Source organism: Eublepharis macularius, chromosome 8, assembly GCF_028583425.1.
Source record: "Eublepharis macularius isolate TG4126 chromosome 8, MPM_Emac_v1.0, whole genome shotgun sequence".
Classification (NCBI taxonomy): Eukaryota; Metazoa; Chordata; class Lepidosauria; order Squamata; family Eublepharidae; genus Eublepharis; species Eublepharis macularius.
In genome coordinates, this window is record NC_072797.1 from 121,484,416 (window position 1) to 121,500,562 (window position 16,147).

At 42.2% G+C, this 16,147-nt stretch overlaps 1 protein-coding gene across 1 annotated transcript in view; it reads right to left on the reverse strand.

The window, feature by feature from the left end:
• The window catches only part of LOC129335169 (atrial natriuretic peptide receptor 2-like), a 69,636-nt gene that overhangs the window by 42,023 nt on the left and 11,466 nt on the right, over positions 1 to 16,147 (reverse strand). The window contains exons 2-5 of the mRNA XM_054987612.1: positions 10,507 to 10,603; positions 5,174 to 5,311; positions 967 to 1,094; positions 656 to 760 (exon numbers count right to left, since the gene is read on the reverse strand). Coding sequence (XP_054843587.1) covers positions 656 to 760; positions 967 to 1,094; positions 5,174 to 5,311; positions 10,507 to 10,603 — 468 coding nt within the window. The remainder of the gene's footprint in view (positions 1 to 655; positions 761 to 966; positions 1,095 to 5,173; positions 5,312 to 10,506; positions 10,604 to 16,147) is intronic.

Sequence of the window (16,147 nt, forward strand, 5' to 3'; positions counted from 1 at the left end):
AGACCTCCAACAAAGACCAGAGTTGCAGAGGCAAGCAATAGCAAACCACCTCTGTTGGTCTCTTGCCATGAAAACCCTGCCAGGGGTTGCGGTAAGTCAGCTATCACTTGAGGGCACTTTTGACCACCTCTGGTTGAGGGACTGAACTGAAAAGGGAGTCAAAATGAGAGCCCATGTACCACTGTGGGCCTCCCTCAGAGCCTTATGGAAGACATATGCTTAACAACTATAACGGACAGTTCTCCCTAGCCAAAGATCATATATTCTTCCTTCTTATACTCCCTGTCCAGCCCTGTCACTTGACTACTTTCCAAATGTTTTCACACATTGCTCTGTATATCATCAGAACATATGGTTGGGGATATACAAGAGAAGGCTGTTGTACATCAGTTGACCATCTAGGTAACTGGCACGAGGCTTCTTTAGGTCAACTTGTCACATTGCTGCAAAACACAGGCTGCATGCAAATGTTATAATAATCTCTGGTTTATAATCCATAGTTTGGTCAAACCTCGGTTAGTTGCTGCATCCAAATACCAACAGTCCAGCAAACGTTTGTTATCACATGTATGGTTTTACCAATCAATGGCTTTTTGAGGTATTCTTTCTAAATGCACACTGAGGCTGTAAGTTGGCAAAAATGAACTTTCTATACCTTGGCAGTCCAATTTCTCTGTGACATTTTGCCTGCAGTAGATATCGTGTGAGTAAATATTTGTCCATCATCTGGAATCCACGGACCACAAATTCCACCTTTGGCCTTTGACAAAGAGATTAAAATGAAACATTGCAGCTTTGGTCTCTATTAAAGTCTCTTTTACATGGTTTACATTCCCTCCTATACCTCATGATGCCAGCTACTATTTTCCTCCCAGCTATGGCAGTTTTTACACTTGAGGTTAGCTTATGATTTCTCCTAGGTCCTAATACCTATTGGTTCTCACCAGTTTCCACCATTATACTAACCATGAAAGCCAACGGACAGGAATGTATGTTTGCATGATGGACACAGCAGTTCTCCCCATTCGCATCTTTCCAGTTGGGAGGGCATTTCTGTTCCTCACAGAACTTCTTAGCAGCACTTGCATTACTTAAAGAGAATGAGTTCGGAGATGAAAAATTACTTTGAAATGAATATGCATTCCTAAATTAATTTTTAAAGGATCTTACATAACCTCCCCCCCAATTGATTGTAAAACCCTCATTAAATCCATTTCCATCACTCTAAAGACCTGGCATGATCCCCGTCTGTTTAATTTGTTTAGGAGGCTATCTTAGAGTAAGGGGATGCTTGGCCATAGAGTTCGGGTTACCAATCTCAAGGCAGGATCTGGAGTTCTTTTGGAATTACGAATGATTTTCAGATGACAGAAATCAGTTCCTCTGGAGGAAATGGCAGCCTTGGAGGGCAAACTCTGTGGCATCACCAGGGCCGGCGCCACCATTGAGGTGGTGAGGCAGGTGCCGAGGCACTGAAGGGGACACTGGAGGGGGTGCCAGGGGCGGAGGCGCATGCCACGGAGCTGGCATGCCTGGCCCGCAGCTGCTGCAGCCGGCCAGCCCCACACCGCCGCCGCCGCCGCCACCACCACCACCGCCACCAATACACGACCCTGGCCAGGCACAGCAGCCGTGGGCCAGGCACAGCAGGCGTCCGGGGAGGCATGCGGAACCTCCCCAGCCACCCACCGTGCCCAACTGGGAGTGCAGGCAGCCTCCTTGTGCCATCCCAGCCACCTGCCGGCCAATGGGGCCGGCTTGCTGCATGATGATGTCATCACGCAGTGATGTCATCATGCAGTCTAGGGGGAGGCGCACGTGCACTATGTGTGCGTGCATGTAGGGGCAGCTGCGGGCGCCAGAAACCCTGGCGCTGCCCCTGGGCATCACATCCCTGCAGAGCCTCCTCCGAAAACGCTACCCTCCACACCACAAATCTCTAGAAATTCCCCAAGCCAGTTTTGGCAACCCTACATAGAGTTGCAGTGGTTGAACTGCTGGAACCGGACTTGAGCAGGGGCCAAAGATCCCCTTTTGCTTACTACAAGCTCCCCTTCCCACCCACCCCACATCAACCTCCCCCCACGTGCTAGTACAGCTTCCTGCTTTCTGTGTTCACAACCACCCACACTGCCAATGCCCTCTTTCTTCAATTGGACTCCGATAGTGTGTATGTCTGGAAGTGCCACCATCACGGCTGCTAGGAGCATCGACATTGTACACCTCCCACATGCTCTTCCACAGCAGTGCTAGGCTGTCTGTGCGACTGGGAGAACAGAGTGCTTGCAGGCACTGGGTCACCAGCAGTGGGCCCCACCAGAAGCCCTGGGCCCTGCACCTTTCCCCACTTCAGGGTTTGCTGACACTTGGGAGACCCTGGATCCAATTCTCACTCTGTCACAATGCTCACTGGCAATATATAGCAAATCACTCTCAGCTCAGCCTATCTGACAAGACTGTTGTGAAGACAAATACTGTGATGGGTGGAGGGTGCACCTAGAGTTACCAGGCTGAGTCTGGCAACCAGCAGGAGGACGTGGTGGGGAGGGGGCATGTGTGTGCCAATGGTGACATTGGTGATGTCACTCACAACATCACTTCTGGTTACAACTTGGAAGTGAAAAAGGGTAGCTCTATGGATTGCTGGAAATTCTACCATAGAGTTCATACAGTCCCTAGAGCTACCCTTTGTCGGTGACATTGCTGTTCATTTTATTTTATTTTTCTCCCTCCGCTGCTCTGAGTGCCATACCATGTTTTCTGCCCCAGGCTCCTTGGAAGAAGAGCAGGGTAGACATGGTTAGATAGATAGATTCCAGCAGCTGCTCCAGTTTCAGCTTAGCCATCTGCCATCCTTTCTACAGTATCAAGCGGGAGATGGCAACACATGCCACAGATTCGCAAGGCTCTTTTTGCAATGAAGCCAATGTTTGTGCCAGTTCATGGTTGCTTTAAAAAGAGATTTTCCAAAATCACAGGAAAGGCCATCAGCAAGAACAAGGAATTACATATATTAGCAGGCATACAGTGCAATCCTAATCAGAATTACATCCTTGGACTTAAAGGGTTTACTCTGCTTCAAGTGGCACTGATAGACTCAGAATCACAGAGTCACAGAATCACAGAGTCACAGAATCACAGCGTTGGAAGGGGCCATATAGACCTTCTAGTCCAACCCCCTGCCCAATGCAGGATGAACCTAAATACTTCACATATTTATTAAAACTCCAAAAACTTAATACTCCAAATATTTCACTTTGAAATAGTTAAACTTAGAGATGGGCATGAACCAGGAAAAAATGAACTGTGCGGTTCATGGTTTATTGCATTTCACGAACTACGAACTTTCATGAACCTGCCCCGGTTCGCAAACCGTTTTGTTTGGTTCATGAAAACATCACATCCGGGTCAGCAAATTGTCACTTACAGATCAGCAGAAGGTCACTTTCGGGCCAGCAGAAGGTCACTTCTGGGTCAGCAGAAGGTCTGCAGACAGTCATCCCCTGTTGCCTAGGAAACTGATTGATCGGGACCAGGCTGACTGCAGTGATGAACCAAAAAATGAACAAAATGAACCAGCCTAAAGTTCGTGGCAGTTCGTCAGAAATGGGCTCTGACGAACTGCCGGTTTGCGAACCATGAACCAGCCTGGTTCGTGAATAACTTTGGTTCATATTTCGGTTTGTGCCCATCTTTAGTTAAACTGTATCTACATCCAATAAAATCAATGTCAACATCTGTATAAATAAGAATGGCAGTCAAGAATTGTATCTCCAAAAAGTAACCTCAATAGTCAGCCTCCAAACAGAACTTCTGCTCAGCTGCCAGAAAAAAAAAAGATTTGGTAAACCAAAGAAGATTCTCCTTGTTGATAGCAACTTAGTGAGTTTTGCACAACTGAAGGCAGGTATTTTTTTCAGAGCACAAATTATGCCAGGAACATGAACAATGTAAAGGGTTGCCGGTCCAGGTTGGGAAATTCCTAGAGATTTTGGGGGTGGAGCCTGAAGAAGGTGGAGTTTGGGGAGGGGATGGGCTTCAATGGGGTATAATTCCATAGAATTCACCCTTCAAAGCAGCCATTTTCTCCAGGGGAACTGATCTCTGTTGCCTGGAGAGCAGTTGTAATTCTGGGAGATCTCCACCTATCACCTGGACGCTGAATACCCTAACAATGTACAAAAGTTCATGTTCAGGCTCCCAATCATCCATGCCTTTGTGTGAATATACACAAACAATTTTTATGTACATCTGCAACGAAGTAATATTCTTGCCAAATCTGATTAGCTGGGTATTGGCATCACTGTTACTAAGAGGAAGAAGGGCTAGTTTTCAATGCACAATGATACCATAGCTAAAGAAGTCTCACAATGGAGCTCTTCAGCCTGAACGTGTGTTAGAGGAAGCACTTATGGTTGCTAACCTCAAGGTGGGCCTGGAGTTCTCCTAGAATTAAAACTGATCTCTGGACAACAGAGGTCATTTCTCCAAAGAAAATGGCAGCTTCAATGAGTGGTCTTTATGGCATCATATTATTGATTTGCTCCCACCCCAAACCCGCTCTTCCCAAGATCATACCCCACCCCTAGAATTTCCCAACCTGGAGTTGGCAACCCAAGTACTACCTTTTCTCTTTAGTGCTCACTGTCCAAAAAAAGGAGGGTGAGTGGACACCAGAAGATCTGTGAAAGGAAAGGAGCTGGTTTTCCAACTTCAATAAATAATTATGGACAGCCTATTTTCATTATTTAAGTAGAAAATATCTTCTATCACGTTAGTGTTGCCAGGCCCTATCTGGCAACCAGTGGGAGACTGGGGGGGGGGACATGGAGGGGGGCTGTCAATGATGGTATGACATCACTTCTGGGAAAATTCTAGAAGAGATATCAAGTCTTTTTAAAAATTGTCAGAAACTCTATGGCAAAAACATAGAGTTTTCAGTGATTCCCAGAGAGGCTTAATGTCAGGGCCAGGTTTTCCCTGGAAGTGACTTCATGCCATAGGACTGACTGCCATGTTTTATTTTATTTTTCTCCCACTGCCACTCTGAGCCAGGGAAGCAAGAGCTGCAGGCTGGCAACTCTACATCACCCTCATGCTTTTTGGACTAGGAGTATCAAAACTTTATCCACCTGAGCACACATACTTTCACAAAAATCATCATATGCAAGGGTGTACCGGTGGGAAAGGATTCCATTTTCCACAGCATAGTGGTAAAAGTAATCCGCCACAAAGACTGCATAGATGACATCGAAGGACTCCCCACTGATGATCTTTTCAGGCGGCCTCAGTACCCAAGTCATCTCTAGACCTGGAAAGGAAACAGAGATTTGGGGGCAACAGATCAAAGCTACATCCACATTACAGAGACTGCTGCCCAAAGATGAATTGCATGCAACTGACCATGTGGGTTCTGGCCTACAAATGGCTTTTTTGGCATAATACATTTGTTAGTTTTTAAGATGCAACAAGATTGTGTGTTGCAGTTTCCCTCAAAGGACTCCTTCGGGCTGAGGATGAGGAAGTCAAAGAACCTGCTTAGTTAGCCCATAAAAAACATGGACTTCTTCTGCTTCTGGTTTCCTACATTTTCAATAGCTGCTAAAAATGATTAAGAAAGGTTTTAGGGATGCCAGTATGAACTGCTGACGGAAGGGCAATACTTGATCGGGGCTTTAATAACAGCTTATTGATCTCAGTTGCTTTTGCATATTAAAGCTTTTGATTCTTATGGAGCCTGTGAACAATTATCCAATGCTGCTATTAGCACTGCATTGTTAATATTGCTCTGGATATGAGCTCCAACAATACATTAATGGCTTACTACAGAAAAATCAAGTAATTAAAGATGATTGTGTATATTCTGCATTTAAAAAAATTCTACACGAAGGTAACCAACGTTGCTTGCAAGAAATGATGAATGCTCATAACTGGCAGGAAAAAAAATAAGCACCTCCTAAAATATGGACTGTGGTTAAGCGATGAGTTGTAGTGAAGTAAAAGCTACTCAGCTCAGAGCCTTTCTACACAAGACGCCTTGACGCGTGTTCGTCAAGTGTAGGAGATGCAATGTTAGCCGGGAAGCGTAGTTTAAAAAGACAGAGCTGCCGAATGCTCCTCAGAGGTTTTGTTCATTTCATCTTCGCCTCCATGAAGGCTCTGCCAATTTCACCTCTCCAGTCTAAAACTGTGTGAGATCACAACCAGAGGACAGAAAGAAATGGAAATGGGCTGGAGCTGCCTTCCAGATCCAAGCTTGGCCTTGGAGAGGTTCTAATGGGCTGAAGTTTCCCTTCTGTCATTTCATAGCCTCTTCACACAGCTCCAGTGTTTAGCAAAGCCTTTGCTGTGCAGTTGGCTCTGTCTTTTTAAACTACCCTTCCTGGCTAACATTGCATCTCGACACGAGTTCTTCATGTGTCAGATGTCTCATGTAGAGAGACTCTCAGACATGGCCAGCAGCACGAATGTTGATGGTGGTACAGGAGGCGGCAACAGGTAAACCAACAGCTACTGCTGATACCACTGGTCAAATTTGAATGACAGACCCCCCCCTCCCCCACAAAGCACTGGCAATGTAATACTTAGATGGCTTGTTGAACACTATAAGAATTTTACCCTGTTTCACTGTCCATTGAGGCATACAAGGTAAGCGATGGCTTATTCACCCATGGAAGGCACTGGCTGACACTGTATTTATCAAGTGATAAATATGTGAGCCTACTATGGAGCAGATGTAGAGGGATGTTAGACACCCCGGCTGGAGTATTGGCACTGACAGGTCTGCATATCTCAACCCATTTTGCAAGCCATTATTAAATGCTTATGTGATCTGGCCCATATGCAATTTATTGGGAGCTTTGAACCCCATTTATTTTTCCGCTGATTAAAAACAATTCTTTCTAACTAAACAGGAACACTTGTGGTTTTGCATTAGTTATAATTTTACCCAAATCCTGGTCCTATTTAAAACTATGCTTTCAAAAACATTAAATGGAACTGCAGAAAGATGAAAGCAACGTGCCTTTTACATACTGTTCACAATCAGCGATTTGCTTTTGAAGGCATCATCTGCTCAAGAGTTGATGGTTTGCTTTTTTTTTGTTTGTTAAATCATTGCAATCGCTGAATGGTTGGAAAGATCAAAGCATGAACACAAGTACAGAAGCTCTCTGGATTAGTTTAAGTGCCTACTGAATGCAGTCTGGTTTGGAATTTGTAAAACCGGAATATAACAGGGTAACATGTAATATCCATGGCCAAAATTGTCTGGGGTACTTACACAGATCATAGCCATTATAATGACAAAAGGGTCACCTTACAAAGCTAAAATCCAGTGCCTGCTTGTCTGAGACCAGAGAGGAGGTTATATACAAGGTCTCCATTAAAAAAGTGAAAGAGTCCCTTAAATAAGTTTTAAGAAGCAAAGCGGCTAGCTCTGTACACATTCCAATGAATGCACACATACCCTGCATGTATGTGCATAATTGGTTTGTAAGAACGAGTCAATGCACATTCACTTTGAAAATAAAACTAGAACCTGTATCTGGATAAATTGTGCATTCAGCTGTATGTATGTTATGTATAGTCAAGTCACTTCTAAGGTACGGTGACCCTATGAATGAATAACCTCCAAAACGTCCTATTATTGACATGCAGCTTCATTCAGGTCTTGCAAACTGAAGGCTGTGGCTTCCTTTATTGAGTCAATCCATCTCATGTTGGGTGTTCTTCTTTTCTTAGTGCTGCCAACTTTTCCTAGCATTCAGTTGTGCTTGTGTTGAATATACAGTAAGAATTATTCAGTGTGCTCCAAAATCAAGAATCTAGAGGAGTTAGCCGTGTTAGTCTGTAGTTGTAAAATAGTAAAGAGTCAGTAGCACCTGTAAGACTAGCCAACTTTATTGTAGTATAAGCTTTCGAGAACCACAGCTCTCTTCATCAGATGCATGGATTGTACCCTACATGGTTGGCTACTACAAAATCAAGTTACATTATGACCCATTAGCCTGCTGTCTATTGCAGGGAAACTTTATGAAGGACACTTAGCGAATAAGCTTAGTGCTTGGGTGTCAGAGCGGCAATTTTTGGGACCAGAACAAGTTGGATTCTGTCATGGGAAATCTACTGTAGATCACTGTGTAGTGCTAAGCCATCTTGTGAATAAATACAAGAAAGTGAGGGGCTCCAAATTGTTCGTGGCTTTTCTAGATCTCAAGGAAGCTTTTGATTCTGTTTCAAGAGACTTACTTTGGGATAGATAAGAGATTGTTATTTTTTATTAAAAAGTTACATCAAAACACTACTTGTCAGGTTACATGCTCTCGTGAAGGAGATCTAACCCCCCAAATTCCAATAAATATTGGGATGAAACAAGGCCGTATTTTAGCCCCATTATTATTCAATCTCTTTATAAATGATTTGGCTCCCTTTTTGGAGGCTATAGATGGCCATGCCCCCAGACTTGGGGCAATCCATGTTCCATTGCTTCTATATGCAGACGATGCAGCTTTACTTCCTCGCAAATCAGTTTGAAAAGACTGTTATCACGCTTTCATGATTACTGCGAAATAAACAAACTGAACCTGAATTTTGAGAAATCGAAAATCATGGTTTTCACAAAAACATGGAAACCTTTAAAATGGAATATAAGAGGTAACAGGATTGAGCAGGTCAAAAGTTTTTGTTACTTAGGAATCCATTTCAATTATAGAGCTAGCTGGGTTCTGCATAGAAGAGAATTGATAAAATCTGGGAACTGCAATGTACTTGCACTCACTCACTTCTTTTTTACCAAGGGCAATCAATTTGTGCCCGCCGCTATTAGAATATTCAACCACAAAATTAGTGCAGGACTGTTTTATGGTGTACCTATATGGATTATGGCTTTTAACAAGGAAGTGGAAAGAGTACAATCCATCTTCCTATGGAAAATATTGGGCCTTCCCATGTGTGTGTCTTATGCAGCCATCTGTCTTGAAACCAATCAAAGACTCGAGACTAAAGCATGAATTAATACTATCAAATGTTGGTTACATCTACGTTTTAAGAATAATGAGGATAGCACATGCTGATGGAGTCTCAGTCATCTATGTGGCTTAACCACATAGAAGAAAAAATTAACTCAATAGGGATTAATATTGAAAATTTACTTTCCCTTACAGAAAAATCAGCTTATGTACTGATCAGACAAAGTCTCCTTGACATCGAGATTCAGAATCTCAGGAGTCTTGTAAAAGGCAGATGTTCACCTCTGGGTTTGGGGGTTTTACCCCATGGGTATAGGACAGAATCCCTTACCTGTTTAATGGCCCCACAATATCACAGAGTGTATTTGTTAGTTCGGTTTAATGTGCTACCTTCTGCGATACTTTATGGGAGATTTCATAAAATGCCATACGCTAACAGGTTATGCACTTGGGCTCAGTGAGACATAGAAACCCTGGGACATGTTTTTTCGTATTATACTTATTACCATGATATATGCCCCATTGATCTGTTGCTGAGAGACCAAATTGGGAAATCTGCTAAATGTAAAATTATCTTCCTATTGGCTACTCGGAACCAAAAGGTGATCGAACCTGTAGCTAAATTTTTGTATCTTGCGTCTATGAGGTGAGTTGTGTGTTTGTAGACTGAGTTTTGACTGCGTGGAGTGTTTTTGTTATTAATATGGATGTAATGCCAATAAAGGTTGCTGCTGCTGCTGCTAGTTACATTACAGTGAACACACACATGATCTGGCACTAGTGCCTTAATAATAATAGTATACTTTGTAAACCACTATGAGTGGGTGTTAAGTTGTGCTGAAGGGAGATATATAAATTGAATGTTGTTGTTGTTAGTAGTAGTAGTAATAAAGTAAACATAAATTGGCTTTTTTTTACAAACAGATGTACGCACATACATGCAGGATGTACATGCATTCACTATAACATATATACACGGCTGATACCAATACCTAAGCCTAAAATGTTTGCAGGTGCTTGTAAACACCAAAGTGCATGCATCAGGAAGCCACAGGCCAATCTAGCTATTTAAGGAAGGAATATCTATCATTCTTGTTGAATGAAGGATATGCTAGAGTGAGACAGGCATGCATGCAACAAATATGACTGCCGTATAAAATGTGGAGTTACTCTGGAGCGGATCAGGGGTTGCATTCATTTTACCTATGAAAGCTGGGAGATGCATGAGAATGCACAGTTCTTATTCGTTTTTACGACACTAAGGATAAATTCCTGGTAAACTGTGTCTGGTTCCTGCAAACCTTTTTAAAATTTTGTTTAGTCACCCTGTCAGTGGACTACATTCCTGGGAAGCTTTTGCAATAAAGTTCTTGCCTGCATGCTGATAATTTTCCTGGATTTGTTTACAAACAGATGTTAATGTTGCTAACTTGGGAATTTGAATCAGATATGAGATGGGAAACACATTGGGAATCCTTTTGACTCCTTATCTTTCTTTCCAGTTTATAGTTCCAGCACAAAGGAAAGATGCGCTCACCTCCACAGTCCACCATGTTAAATTCATCTGGTTTTTCCAGGGGCCAACAGTCATAATCGGTGTTGTCCAAATCATGCCACCCATCAGCTAAAACAGCCTGCCACAAAAGAACATACAGACGCTCTTGCATACCTGAACATGCTTCGCTAAAGTCTTGCATCTACTTTTTAAAAAATGACAAGATAGATGTTCATGCTTATCATTCTGGAACACCGATCACATTCCAGAACACCCTATAGGCACAGAAAAATAATTAAAGTTGGGTTGGGAGAGTTTTCACGTGCTTCTGATTTAGCACATCTGATCTTCACAAGCCCCATGCTTTTCGAGCACAGTCCATGTGAAACCCCTGTCAGTTGGCATCATAGATGCAAAGAGAGAAATTAGGGGGTCGATAGAGATGGTACACTTTGGAACACATTTGCTATCCCGGGCAAGCAGTATCTCAGGTGTTTGCCTCAAGCCTGACTATCACTGGCCTGGATCCTGCAGGCAATGTCAGACAGAAAGCAAACCCATTGTCTTTTTTTGCAGACCACGGGCTGAGAGTAAGGCAAGTCCCCGCAGTTACAGCAGCATTTCAAGGTTCATCTTGAACCTTGCTGGAGCCAGAACAGGTCCCGGAGGCAACAAGGGGCAAAAGTTCTGCCTCTTGCCTCCTTCAGCACCACTGCCAGAGGGAAGCCCCCAGGGACTCTGAGGATTAATAATGAAGACAACTCTTGACTCGGACCACCACTACCAAACCAATCTGTCTCTCCTTCTTACTACTGAACTGTTTGTTATTTAACTGCCTACTCAGTAAAATGGCTAGAGGTTTCAGTCGTATCATTTTCCTCTTCATTAAACAAATGTTTTAAGCATCTCTGTAATATTTGATGGATGCGTGGTCTGTTAGGAATTGTAGAACAGTCTACAACCCGTACTGCTTATGAGAGGTAAAGGCAACAGAAAAAAGGCCAAAACAGAAGTGGGTGTAAGAATGACATTTTTCAGTTTAATGTGGTGGGCATATACCAAGATTCTGAAATGCCTCCAAAAATAAGAAAAGAGGAAAGCATAACAGATGTTTATATTCTATCATCTTCAGAAACAGGTGCATTATAAAATTGGAACACCCTCTACCATATAATATGCATTGTGTGTGTGTGAGAGAGAGAATATTTATATATAAGAAAATGTGTGTGTGTGAGAGAGAATATTTATATATAATAAAATGGATCATTTTGGAACCATCAACATGGATCAAAATGGGGGGGGGGAGGTCCCCATATTGTATTTGCAATTGTTTTACTGACTTTAAAGTTGCTCCTGTCAATGCTGGTGGAGACAGCAACACAGACTAGCAAGAATACACTATTTTTATTGGTTCATTAACAATTTAACAAGAATTTTATTATCTGTTAATTTCATTACAAAAGATATTGTTACATTCATATTTAATCGTGTTGTTAAACAGCACTGTTTTATGATATATTTTTTTTACTCCTACTTCCACCATATAATGCTTTGGGCAAAAAACTAGTCACCAAAATCGAGTATTCCCGCTGCCCCCCTCCGCCCCCCAAATCCTCACTCAGATCTTTATAACTTAAAAATGCTTGACCATGGTTGGATAATGTCCTTCATTTTCATGATTATTATTTCTCCTTTAACATTCAACATACTTTACAATGCTTACACATTTTGTCACTGTGACATGATTCAAATTTCGGATGCATATCATTTTATCCTACTCCACAGTCACTATTTTTTTATAAAATAGCTCGCTGCCAGAACTATTCTAAATAAGCACGGGTTGTTGTTATAGAGGAGTGCCATGAAATGAAGAATGAAGATTACTTACCAGTAAACTGAGGAAGGTTTGGAGCTCTGGACCAAGTGTTGTGACAGCTCTCATTGTCCTGTAACAAACAGGCAAGCATCTGTTGCTGAAGGAGCTGAATTTCCTCCCCAAGGTGGCCTCTCTGTCTTTCCAGCTACTGTTCTTCCTCCCCTCAATACCTTTTCTAATGTAGAATGAGAACTTCAAGTTGAGTGAGGAGGACTTGTCTCTTGCTCTCCCTCTGTGACCAATGACCGAACAGCCTCCCGCTTTCATTGCTTGAATTAGGCTGTGTGAAGAACACACACAGTTCCTATTGCTCTTCATTCCTATGTCTACCTTTTGAATTTGTTTAAAATTCTCAGTGCCCTTGTTGAGAAATCCAGGCTGTACAGGAAGACTGATGAAGCAAATGAATTTTGTGAAGGTGTATAAAGATCAAAGGTATGGGTTTTTTTCCGCATGCAAAACATGTATAGACGATCAGTTTCAGGTTCCAAAAACGGTATTAATAGCAGCAAAAAGAATGATACCTGTTTAAACTCAGGGGATTAATTTAGGGCCTGGCTAAACGCACAACAGCACAAACGTGCACAGCATTGGTTTTTAGGAAGATCATCCTCTGAACACATTTAACTGTATGGGACTTAAGATCAAACGTTGACAATGAGACAACAAAACAGCTCTGTTACGTAACCATAAAATCCCCTTCCTCTTCCATATATGGGTTTTCTCCCAGTACTATTCCTATACCTTTAATGGCTATAGTTGCTTCCAGGTACCCACATTCTGGAACAAGGGTATGAAGTATCCCCTGGGACAAGCACTGAGCCTTCCGCATTCAATTATCTACTATGCTGCGCAAAAGCAGAAGAGAACATAATTGGCTTCTCAACAGGGCTTTTTTTCTGGGAAAAGAGGTGGTAGAACTCTCAAGAGTTTCTGGGAAAAGTGGTGGTGGAATTCTCAAGAGGGCAATGAGGGGAACTGAGGGGTGGAGCCACAAGATGTGAATATTTTCGAGAGGTGCCGTAACTCAGTTCCACCAAGTTCCCGCTGAAAAAAAGCCCTGCTTCTCATCATCATTTCTCAAAATGGCCTAGTTGATACCCATCATGTCTGAATAATCAGAATTTGGAATGAATAAAAATGCTGTTTTTACATGCAGGTAACCTCCGTTCCCAAACACTCCTGGGATTGCCAACCACAGGCCTAGCAACCCTACTAATCTGAAGATTGGAACAACATGACCTCAGATAGCTTCCATAAATAGCTGGCATCCCATCTATAGGACACGTATGCTCTGGTGTATGAGGCCATTGAGTGACAAGAGCTATAGAGGGACATCATCAAAAGACAGGCTGGCAAGACTGGCTGCTTTCCCATGATATAATCATGATGTATATCAGGACCACATTTTTGTCTTCCTTTCCATATAAAAGCAACTGTAAGCAACGTTTTCCCACTCTTGATTGAAATTTGGCAAGGCCAGATGATGTTGCTTTATGGGCAGTATCCAAGCCAGGAGTCGCTAGCGGCCCTCCCTCTATTATCCATCCATCCATTGCTTCCCACTAGAACTGTTTTAGGAAACAACTGTGCAAACATAACAACCCTATGAAGTAGGTAAGGCTGAGAGGTTAAGTTCAAACTCACCCAGGGAGCTTCTTCACTAGCCTTTTTTACTCAAATGGGAGGGCTGTATTGTAGGGATGGGGTCTCAGATGCTTCACTAACGTGTTGGGGATCGTAGACTTGATCACTATTTTTGCCTTATATATTGGCTGCTTCCACACACGTTGGATAATCCACTTTCAATACTCTTTAGTGAACATTTGGAACTGCTTTTCCATGGCTGCTTCCACACACGTTGGATAATCCACTTTCAATACTCTTTAGTGAACATTTGAAACTGATTTCCCATGTGTGGAACAAAAAATCCACTTCAAAAGGATTGTGAAAGTGCATTGAAAGTGCATTATTCAACGTGTGTGGAAATGGCCCATGTGTGGAACAAAAAATCCACTTCCAAAGGATTGCTAAAGTGCATTGAAAGTGCATTATTCAACGTGTGTGGAAATGGCCATTATCTGCTGCTTTAAATATGTACTCCTATGTACAACCAGCGCTCCATGTTGTCTAATGTTAGTCCTAGAATTGATTATGTTTTGCGCCAGTATTTTTTCTACTCTGTCTTGGATCCTTGCTAATGCTATGTCTTTTAAACTTGTATCTGTTTACCTTATGATATTGTATTGAAATGTACTTGATACTGATTGTATTAACCTCATACTGTGTAATCCGCCTTGAGTCTCAGTGGGAAAGGTGGACTATACATAAATAAATAAATAAATAAATAAATAAATAAATAAATAAATAAATAAATAAATAAATAAATAAATAAATAAATAAATAAATGGGGTTTAGAAGATGGATCTTCCCAGTTCTAGCGGTTGCATCTCTGTCTCCCTCCCTCTGTTCCTCCCCATCCCCTTCTACATCTCCTGCAGGTTCTCAAAAACTAGATCCAGTTGTAATTTTTCAGCATGTGTAACTATTTCAAAAGTTACAGGCTAAAGCACAGTTACATTTATGGATACCTGGCCAATTTGAAGTGAAGTAGACCCAGGGGTCATTTCATAGAAAAAGAGCTGGAGGAACTCATTAGCATAACTCATTAGTATATGTCACACCCCTTGATGTCACCAGAAGTGTGTCATTAGCATAACCGATTTGCATATGCCACACCCCTTGACGTCACCTATCCTGGCTATCCTGGCCATTCAGGGCCGAAATTGAACCCAAAATGGCAAAAAGGGGCTGAAAATGCCCAAAAAGTGGATCAAAATGGTCAGGATTGGGCCACTGCTGAGCAGAAGAGTGATCCACTACCCATCAGAGGCCTGATCCGGGCTGTTTCGGGCCCAATCCAGGCTGAAACAGGCCCAAAATGGTTGAGTCAAGTGGGCGGGGCCACCTGACATGTGACCTCTTTGGGGAACTACTGGAACTGCATTCCTGTGAGTTCCCCCTCAAAATGAGCCTTGAGTAGACCTAAGACAGCCAATCTAGAAACTTAAAAGGTAGAAGGTACATTTTCTCAGGTTACTGTATTTGCATTTATCGCTCTTTTTCTCAGAGTGACCCTTAAGCAATCTCTTAAACCCCATTTCAAACCTGCAACTGCTTAACTTGCTATGACTGCAGGTTCACGCCTCTGCAAAGAACGCTTACTAAAATGAAGTTGTCAATCACTATCAGAAGTGACAGCACACATTGTGCTTCTATAAAATACATCTCTTGATAATTGCATTTTAGACATAACATGCCACATTTTGACAAAAGATATAAACTATGGTATATGTGTGATGGAATAATTTCAGGCACTGCTCGGGAAACAGAGAAATTAATTGTTCTTTTACTCCCCTCTAGTGTTTGGAGCCCAAAATAGCATGAGACAAGTCGATTTTCAGTATAAAGTACCTTGCTTGCATCAGAAACTAGAGTTTATGTGTCAGCAGTCAGGAAGATGAAATGGGAATTGAACATACACTCACTATTGCAGTTAAGGGAATCCTGTCTGTTTGTTAGTTACTACTGTTCTGATTGAAATAATGTATTCTTTTTTCTAGGTTTGTCACAGTACATAGGCCTAAATTAAATATCTAGAGGGAAATTCTGAAAGACAAAAAAACTAGGGGACACAGATATGCTCTTACAGCTCTCTAAAAGTTCCATCCCGCTACAGCTACAGGATATCTGAACTAGGCAGCATTCATCCGATGCCAATCAAAGGGAGCAAAATATGTTCGCTGA